Below are 10371 nucleotides of genomic sequence, written 5' to 3'. Positions count from 1 at the left end.
CCTGACATCAATGTAAAGGTTCCTCTCGCACATATGTGCTAGTTGTTCCCGACTCTAGGGTGCAGTGCCCATCTCTGTTTCAAAGCCGAAGAGCCAGCATTGTCTGAAGATGTCTCCGTGGTCATGTGGCCAGCATGACTAAATGCCGAAGGCGCACGGAACGCTGTGACCTTCCCACCAAAGGTGGTTCCTATTTTTCTACTTGCATTTTTTACGTGCTTTCGAACTGCTAGGTTGGCAGAAGCTGGGACCAGTAACGGGAGCTCACTCTGTTACGCGGCACTAGGGATTCGAACCGGTGAACTGCTGACCTTTCTGATGGACATGCTCAGCGTCTTAGCCGCTAAGCCACATCTCATGAGCCTGACATAGGTGCACTTACTTGAACTCGGAGGAGACAAGCAGGACGATACTGTAATTGCATGTTCCCGGCTAATTTCTCCCAGGAACCAAAGCAAAGTTCGAAATGGATGTTCCTTTAAGCAGGCCTCACTATACCAAGAAGAACTCAGCAAATAGCTATGGATAGATTTTTTTTTTTTTGCAACCTATCTAGTCCTTGACTTACACCAGTTCGTTTAGTGACGGTTCAAAGTGATAAGGGCACTGAAAACAGCGATGTATGGCCGGTTTTCAGTTATGACTTTTGAGCATGGGATCAAAATCCAGATGTTTGTCAACTGGTTCGTGTTTACACTGGTTGCACTGTCCCAAGGTCATGTGACACCCCCCCCCCCCCTTTGGTGACTTTCTGACAAGCAAAGTCAATGGGGAAGCCAGATTCATTTAACAACCAGGCTACTAACTTATCAAAGGCAGCGATTCACTTAACAACTGAGGCAAGCAAGGTGTAAAATGGGACAAAATTCGCTTGACAAATATCTCACTTTAACAACAGACATTTTGGGCTCCATTGTGGTCGTAAGTTGAGGACTACCTGTCTATGCAAGTGGTATGAGCCACTCACTACAAATAACTTACTATGGACTGGCATAAATTCTGGGTACAGGTAGTAATTGTTCAGTGACCAATAAGGATTGGAAAATTGGTTGTTAAGCAAATAAGACATTATATGAAATCACAACGGTGCGTACAATGTTATTTTAGCTTTACTTTGCTTTACAGACCTGTGAAGATTGGCCCTAAGGCAGGGGTGTCCAAACTTGGGAACTTTAAGACTTGTGGACTTCAACTCCCAGAATTCCCCAGCCAGCTATGAAGTCCACAAGTCTTAAAGTTCCCAAGTTTGGACACCCCTGCCCTAAGGTTACTTTTTCATCAACATCGTAACTGCAAATGATCCCTAAATGTAATGCGTTTTTCAATTTCAGGGCCACTCTCCAGATTCTGCTCTTCTTTTCACTAGCCTCTAGAACCGTGATGGCGAACCTATGCCAGGCGTGTCACAGGTGGCACGTGGAGCCATTTGTGAGAGCATGCAAGGCGTTGCCCTCTAAGCTCCAGTTTGGCCTTCTTTTCAGGGTGTTTTTCACCCTCCAGAGGCCTCCCTGAAGCCTCCTGAGGGCGAAAAACTGGTCCTACAGCCAAACCAGAAGTTCAGGAATGGACTTCTGGTTTGACCATAGGGCCGTTTTTCGCCCTCCGGAGCCTTCAGGGAAGCCTCCAGAGGGCCTCGGCCAGGGGCTGTTTTCGCCCTCTCCAGGCTCCTAGAAAGCCTCTGGAGCCTGGGGAGGGCAAAAAACACCTCCAGTGTGCGCCAAAAGCGGGTGTGTGTGTGCCATAGTATTATGGGTGTGGACATGCCCACGCACGACTCCCCTGCGCTTCCCCCGCTTTTGGCACCCAGTGGGAAAAAGGTTACCCATCATTGCTCTAGAATTTGATATGGAAAAATTACTTGGCTCTTGAAGGAGCCTCTTTGACTGGCTTCAAGCAATTTAAAATAAAGCCAGTGGCAACGGCGGCAGTAGCCAAGGAGAAAAATCCACAAGATGAAAGACATCATTGCAAGGAATTATCTAGTTCATCTTCCTTGGAGGAGAAATGTTTATATTATTGACTACAAGTCTTTTTCACACTCAAGAGTTTCTGCAAGTAAATTCTTTCATATTCAGAGTTCCTGCAAGTACGTACATTCTTTCATTGTCATTATTTGTTATGTAGTAAATTGTACGCCGCCCCAAGTCCCTTGGTGGAGAGGGTGCGGCATATAAAAATGATTAATAAATTTCAGTGATGATAATCAGCTTACGTCTGTTATGTCCACATATATGTTGTTTCCTCGTAGATTGCCTTCACATTTTACTCTTTCATGATGGAGTAAGCTCAGAGTAACATTCTCTCCAGGTTTATTTGTAGCTTTTTGTCGCAGCATCGGGGGAAAAGCCATTATGTCCTTTTTTGCACGGGGAACCAGTCTGCGGAACTCCATGTCACAGTAGTTTGGGTTTCTTCCTTTGAAATCTTTCAGTCTCCCACAAGCCCCTTTCTATGTTGGTTTATGGGATTGTTTCTGCAGCATTTTTCATAAACCTATTTGTTTCACAGTAAATGGCTTTTTCATAGCCAGTGTATTTTTCTTAGCCCCATCCCAATCCTATGAATGGCTGATTCAGAAGTGAACACAAGCAGATAAACTTTGTTTTTTCAGGAATTAACTTCTGGGTAACAAATACGTTTACACCAATATAAATCCTACTCTCAATCCTGACCCAACTTACGTAATGGTAAAGATAAAGGTTCCCCTCGTACATATGTGCTAGTCATTCCTGACTCTAGGGGGGCGGTGCTCACCTCCGTTTCAAAGCTGAAGAGCCAGCGCTGTCTGAAGACATCTCTGTGGTCATGTGGCCGGCATGACTCAACGCTGAAGGCGCACGGAACGCTGTGATCTTCCCACCAAAGGTGGTTCCTATTTTTCTACTTGCATTTTTTATGTGCTTTCGAACTGCTAGGTTGGCAGAAGCTGGGACAAGTCACGGGAGCTCACTCCGTTACATGGCGCTAGGGATTCGAACCGCCCAATTGCCAACCTTTCTGATCGACAAGCTCAGCGTCTTAGCCACTGAGCCACCACGACCCAACTGAGTTCCTAATAAAACAGTTCAGGAATGGGAAGATCAATATGTATTTTGAAAAAAAAAAGAGGAACATACTTATGTGGGCACCAAAGGAAGGGGAATATTTGAGAGGTAAGCAAAGGTGGGCAGAGGAACCATCACAAACCTCCTGCAGTTCACAATAGATACCCAGCCACCTTAACAAAAGGCTACAGAGGGGGAACTCCCACCCCGATTGGCCAAGACTCGATTTCCCAGTTCACTTTGCATGGCTATTCCGCCTAGTCCCACTTAGTCCAGACCTCTATTGGTCGTTTTCAGTGCCCTTTCTGTCGAAACGCCACCTTGATTGGCTCAACGTAGCATCCCTTTTGTAAGTGGGCGGGTCCGTCCGCGAGCCTGTTTTAGAAAGTAGCGGGAGCATTATTCTTTGCCTCTTCTTGTCTTGGGGCCACGGATGACGGGCGGAGTTTATTGGTCAGCCTTTACGTCAGTTAATCGTAGAGGGCGGTACCCTAATCCCAAACCAAAGGTTGAGATCAAAGAGAAGAAGAAAAAAACCCCACCACCTTTCTTTCTCTCCCATTGGGAAATATCGAGACTGCCCCGCCCTTCTACTCTAACTCCGCCCCAGGATTGGACACGCTCCTCTTCAATCCTCTCTGTCACAGACTTTCAGGCCGGTGGTTCGCGCGACTGGGCGGTCCTTGTTATCTTAGGAAAGGGGCGGTCGGTGGCTGCCGCTCCCTTTCATTGGTCGGCTCGCCCGTCTCTCTTCTCCCTCGGCCGGCGCTGATTGATTCTTCCCGGCATCGCCCTCCTGTTTGGCCCGCAGCGGATTGGCCCGGGCTTGAAAGGAGGCGGGGCGAGGCGCGGAGCCTGCGCGCGGGGCCGCGGCGGCGGGGAGGGACGGGTCTGAAATTATTTTTTATTTCTTTGTTTCCGAGAGGGGGAGAAGAAAAAAAGAGGGGAGGGAGGAAGGGGCGGGGAGACGGAGAGCCCGAGCACCAAGCGGGAGCGGGAGTCTTGTCGGGGCCTCCGCGCGGACCGGCGCGCTCGGATGTTGTGGCCGTGACCCGGGCGGGGCAGAAGGAGCAGCCGCCGCCAGCAGGCCAGGTTGGGACTGGCGGGAGGATGAAGCGCCGGAGCGCCGACTGCAGCAAACTCCGGCGGCCGCTGAAGCGGAACCGCATCACGGAGGGCATCTACGGCAGGTAGGGCCGCACCTGCCGCGCCCGCCCGCCCCGCCCCGGCCTGTCAGCGGCGCCCGGGAGCCGCCCCGTCCCGGTCCCCTCAGGCCCTTCTGGGCTCCCCTCACACCCTTCCCCAAAAGCCCCGGCGGCTCTCTGGATCCACGGCGCGCCGGGCTTCCCTTCCCAGCCGGCGCCTCCTTCAGGAGCGCTGAGGCGCCTTTCCCATCGTCCCCAGCCGGCCCGGCTTCGGCGGCCTCAATTCCCCCGACTGAGCCTCGTCATAATTGGGGGAGAGGGAAGCATGGGAGTTGTAGTGCAACCAGCTAGGGGAGGAGGGAGGTGTGCCTTTCCCCCACTAACTTCCCTTCTCCTCCCCCCCCCCGCCCCCATGCCAAAGCTCTGGCCGGCTTCTGGGGTCCTTATGGGGGTGAGAGGGGGTCTCCTTTCAGTTTCCCTTTCCCTTCCAAAGTCCCAGCAAGGCGTTTAGGGCCGCAGCTGACCTGATGCACAGGATGGCTGGCTGGTGGGATTGGTTTTGTAGTCCTGTGTCTGTGGGAAGCACCAGGTTTTGGGGGGCTGGGGGTGGGGAGAACCGTTGGTCTGGAGGGGATAAAGTGTTGGTGACCCACCTTGGAGAAAGTGGGGTTTTTAAGTCAGAAGTCCCCTTTCCGACATAAGTTCCCATTTGAGACCTTTTTGGAGGAGGGGAGGGAGTTTTTTCTACCTTACAAGCTACTTTAAGCCACAATTCTGAGACTCCTTCATTATGATCTTGGTCTTTTTATCATTTCCTCGGAAATTACATTTCCCAGAGTTTTTTTTTTAAACACATCTTATGTTTTCCCTCTATGTTTCGTTTTCTTAGGTTTACATCCCTATTCCTTTATTGTTTGCCACAGCCCCTTATCCAAAGACCCTTTTTTCTTTTTTTTCTTTTCTTTTTTGGCTTTATAGTTTTAAATAATGAGCTTTTCCTTTTTGTAACTACTGTAACCTTTCTGGAGAGCTTTTAAAGAATCGTCTGTGAAGCATGTGGTCTGTGGACAGAATTTCCTCTCCTGGAGCCCCATTTCTGTCTCCTGTATATGCACCCTTGACCAGTCTCTGCCCTTTCGAGCTTGGGCGCTTGCACCCAATGGAAGTCATTTCTCCTGGGGTCTAACTGCTCCCGTAGGTAGTTTTTTGTATTCTTCAGTGTTTCAGAACCTCAGCAGCTTTTTAAGGTGTGTGGACTTCCAACTCCCCAAATTTCTCAGTCAACTGGCTGGGGAACTCTGGGAGTTGAAATGAACCCAGCTTAAAGTTGGCCCGGTTGAGAAACACGGCTTTAACGGTAGAAAACGAGTAGCTTGTGTCTTCTGCAAGACTCTGTGTGGAGTCATTCCTTTCCTGTGGTTGGCCCTCGGTCTAGTAACACCACACCTACACCAGGAATCTAGCCCCGAGAGCCTGTCTTTCTTCTAGAACAGCCTTCCCTAATAGTGGTTGTCCCACGTGGTTACAGTCCATCATTACTTAGGCCACATCAGATTGTTCTGATGCTCTCAAATCTATGTTGTAAGCTTTTTATGTTGCACGTTGGCCAGAGCTGTTGGATATGAGATGAGCTGCAAATAGATTTTATAAATAAACGCTACCAGTCCAACAATTAGAAGCCATCCATCGTTTCCCTCTCATAGAAAAAACCTTCTAGAATCCCCCCTGTTACTTTTAGATTCTTATCAACTCTTCCGTTTGACAAAGTTTTCAGGGATTGTTTTGCTTTCCTACTCATTTATTCGTAACATCATCCAATGAAACAGCTACCTCTTGAAAGGACGAACAAGAAAGAGAGATAACTTTGGTCAACACTCTTGGCTCCCATTGCCTAATTGTAGCTTCTCTAGTTCTGAAATTCAGAGGACACCTGTTTTCTTGCTTCTGCTCCACGTTGACAGAGTTTTCTGCAGGAAACCATGGATTGTGTAATTTTTAATGCTATCTTTGTACTTGTGTCCTACAGTGATAACTCTTTTCTGTAGATGATGTTTAGGGACCTCTTCTCGTAGCCCTTGTCTACATTAACGAGCCTGGTTTTCAGCTTTTCATCCATCCCCATTGTAATTTGCCAAGCTACTCCAGTGTGCGCCCCCCCCCCATGCCATTAGTGTTCCTTATGAGCCTTGGTAATGACTTGACTCATTTATTATGATCTTCTGCTTTTTACTATTTCCTCATAAATTACATTTCCAGGTCCTTCTCTGGAAGAGTTTTACACATGTTATGTTTTTCCATATGCTTAGTTTTCTTGTGTTTACTTCCCTACCCCTTTATTATTTGTCACAGTCCCTTACCCAAAGACCTTTTTTTTTTGCTTTATAGTTTTAAATAATGGGTGTTTCCTTTTGTTAACTACTGTAACCTTTCTGGAGACTTTCAATTTCAAACTTCCTTCCCAAGTCGGAGAATCACCGTTGGGTTTTTCAATTTTCCAGGTCTGGGGTTTTTTGTTTTTGTTTTTTGCATTATTTTCTTTTTTGGTACTATACTTGGTATTCTTTGGCGAGAAATATATTAAAGAATTGGAATTTTCTGTGGCGATTTAGTTTTTGCACACTATATGCAGTAATGTTTTTAAGTAATTATCATTAGCTGAACATAATACTTCATTCACCTCTTTCAATCATGAATTTCAATAGTTTCTCAGTGAAGGTACTGCACAATTTGCAGAAAATGCTATAGTGCCTGTCAGTTTATATAAGTACAAAGGACCTAATAGATACAAAGTTTGGCAGACAAATTATACTTGTCATTGGATAAGCCTGAGGAGTTATGTTTTCACAATGACTGGGAAAGGAAAAGAGATCACAATATCAATTAATACCCACTGCTCTATGAGTTTTGTTTTCAGAGAGGTCACAGATTAATAACTGTCATAAAGAATAACTTAGACTGAGACCCATCTGTGAAAATCTATATTTCCCCCGAAGGAAATTTGCCCACTTGAATTGAAATTCTGTTATGTAATACTGCATAGCTAACTGCTTAAGAACAGCAGTTATTATTTTCCAGGCTAATTTATATATTTTTCACATATTTCTGGTGCGTGCTCTATATATAATAGTGAGTGGTACCCTTTAAATGTTTAGGAAAACAGTTGAAAGGAGAGGCTGTATCAGTACCCGTATTCTCCCAATTATTACTTACACAAAACAAAATTAGATTAAAAACAATTCGAGGCTTTTTAAAAGATTGCTAGGAGATAAACCAAGGCTAACCAGATCTTTCACAGAAGCAAACAGAGGTCTGGCCTGGTTATTTTTCGGCTATCAAAACGCAGTGGACAGGGCCCGTTTCTTCATTGATCTGACAAAGTTAGCCCAGTCAAGATAAAATAAAATTATCAACTACTTTCTTTGAAAAATGATTCCAAATAAAGCCCAGTTCTAGTTATTGATACCTCCTGGACTAGCTCTCTTCTCTGACTGCTCATTTATGTTTATAATACTAAGATAATCCTTTCCTATAAAGAAATTACCGGTAATACCAATATGCATGTCTGTAAATCTAATCTAGATTTTAGATTAATCTAGAAAGAAATTACCGGTAATACCAATATGCATGTCTGTAAATCTAATCTATGATGGTTATTTTTGTCACGTACTGTTAAAAATGAGTATACCATTATTTATGTCCCCTGTTCTCTTAGATGGAAATGTTTTGGAATGACATACATAAAGTATAACTTTTCCTGATCTTGAGAGGCAGAAGACTTGCTTGGGTATATACAGGACTCATGTTCCCTGCAGATGCTAGCAGAGACAGAGTCAGAATATAAACTTGCTAGATCTTCTTGTGTTTTTTTGCCAGGCTACAGAAGATAGTAATCCTGGTTTTTTTCCCCAAACATAGGGCTAAAAATTGCAAGATTTATGTTCTGCTTCCCTATTGAACATTGATTGGTAGATGTTTCAGACATATGATTAATTTATTAGGTTAATGCATGAGTTTAGCTTTGTACCAGATCCCTGTGCTTCTTTTTTTTAAAGTAATCTTTATTGGTTATATCCCTGTGCTTCTTTAATCATAATATGGCAGAATATTACCTTGCACTGTGTAATACCATGCCAAGAACAGTCTTTTGACTTTATTTTGAATATTTTAGTTTGGGAAGAATTTGTCATAAAGGTGACTAAGGATTGGAAAGACAAGGATACTAGGATAGAAGTGTATCTATACTAAAATGCTGTTGTTGGATGGATTGCTTGAAAAACATGGGTCTTTATAGCATTATTAGGAGCCCTGTCTTTTCCTTTTGGTGTATGCAGCAATAACATTTGAGTGAACTATCACCTTTCTCTACTATTTTATTTCTAGAACATAGGCATTAAGTTCTAGTTGAAGTGCTAAAACAGCATTGGGTACAAATCATGTTTCAACAGCCTTGTGTAGAATTACACTACCCGACTTCCAACTATCATATGGAAGTCAACATTTCTGGAGGGTACTAATCACTTCTTATTGGCATGTTAGTTTAAATCTTAGTTCAGCTACAAAGTCAGGAAGTGACTCTAAAGCATTATCTCAGCATTCTATCACAGTGGAAGACTTGTAATAAATAATAAATGTGATAATACTGATCTATTTTAGAAAGCTGTTATAAGCTTACTGAAAGTGGACGTGATCTTACATAAATGTTGAACACTGGTTGAAAATATTTCTACAATTCCATGTTTTGTCAGAGCTAGCATAATTACAGAATTGTCATGTTGACATCAAAGAAGTTGAAAAACTTGAGAAATTTGGTGCTAAATTAGCCTCTGCAAATATGATGATGGGTTTCAAGCAGCTACTTGGATTGGACGCAATGTGGAGCAATTTGTTTGATAGCCACAAGCAACTCTGGATTTCCTACAAGCAATGTGATCATTTCATTGCTGCAGATGGAAGAATGAGGGATTAGAAATGGCATTTTTGTTAACGTTTTAAAGAGGCAAATAGTTTACATGCTAAGCCAAAAAGAATGAGGCTTCTTTTCATGGCTAATACAATTAACTATTTTTTTTTAGATTAGTAAATGTATGTATATGGATTAATATTTTCTAGACATTTTTTAAAAATCAGATTATTGTATGTCCCAAAGGTGCTTTGCATTGTCCACAAAGGGACTACCATGACTTGGATGACCGAGAACCTCCAAAGACAGATTGCCATACCTATATATTTTCAGTCTGAAGTCATAGTAAAACAATGGCAGACGCCTCCATGCATTTTTTGGCATTGTTACAGAAGAGGTTTGCCATTGCCTTACATGAGAATGTTTTGAGGGTAGAAGAACAAAAGGCACATTCCTTATGTAACATTACCAAATACCCCTTGTGTTGTCAAACAATGTCATATTGTAATCTCCTACTTACTTTATGTTTATCCCAAAACTCACCTCTTATGGAAAGGCCATGGATTCTATTTTGATTCTTACTACTAGAACTAAGCCGAAGCCTTGCATGATTTCTATCTTTAGATTCCTCCCTCTCACTTCCACTCCATTTTCAGTTTCCCTGCTCTTTATACTGGGATTTATTGATAGATTGTATTATATAGATGAATAAATCATTAATAAAGACTAGATGGGGTAGTATTGGAAGGAAAAAATCCAGTTGATGCCAGCCAAACAAATGGAGTACGCCATACTACCTTGGCACTCTGCTGCAGTAGCCAAATGGATGTACATAGCAGTGGTATTACTTTTAAATTGCTGAAAAGTACTCAAAGTCCTTTGCTGTGTGACTGGCAAGATCAGGATCTCTGCTGCTGTTTTAGAAAAATAAATGTAGGGCTCCATTGGCATAAGCACCTGTTGCTCAGGCTTGTGTGCAAAATGTTCCTCTTATTTTTCTCCTCTGAGAAAAAGTGTTGACACTTCAGTCATACATATATAATATGAATGCAAATTATTTGTTATTCAGGAATGTAGGTTTCTCTTTTAAAAGGTTTTACCAAATCATAGTTAATCAGGGTTTCCCCTCCTCCCCAGAATACTTTCCATTAAAAAAGAATGAAATGATAATTTTGGTATCAAACAAGCAAATACATTCTTGTACATTGAAGGGCCGCTGTGGCTCAGTGGCTAAGACACTGAGCTTGTTGATCAGAAAGGTCGGCGGTTCGAATCCCTAGCG

At 43.6% G+C, this 10371-nt stretch overlaps 1 protein-coding gene across 2 annotated transcripts in view; it reads left to right on the top strand.

The window, feature by feature from the left end:
* The first annotated feature begins 3994 nt into the window (after positions 1 to 3994).
* MACO1 (macoilin 1) overlaps positions 3995 to 10371 on the top strand; it is a 64368-nt gene continuing 57991 nt past the window's right edge. The window contains exon 1 of one of the 2 annotated variants that reach the window (XM_081961926.1): positions 3995 to 4234. In XM_081961926.1, the coding sequence (XP_081818052.1) occupies positions 4155 to 4234 (80 nt within the window). In that variant the 5' untranslated portion in view covers positions 3995 to 4154. The remainder of the gene's footprint in view (positions 4235 to 10371) is intronic. The other variant, XM_081961925.1, reaches the window with a different exon arrangement.

Source organism: Natrix helvetica (genome assembly GCF_964273705.1).
Source record: "Natrix helvetica genome assembly, chromosome: 9".
NCBI classification, from domain to species: domain Eukaryota; kingdom Metazoa; phylum Chordata; class Lepidosauria; order Squamata; family Natricidae; genus Natrix; species Natrix helvetica.
This window is presented reverse-complemented; position numbering and strand designations above follow the sequence as displayed.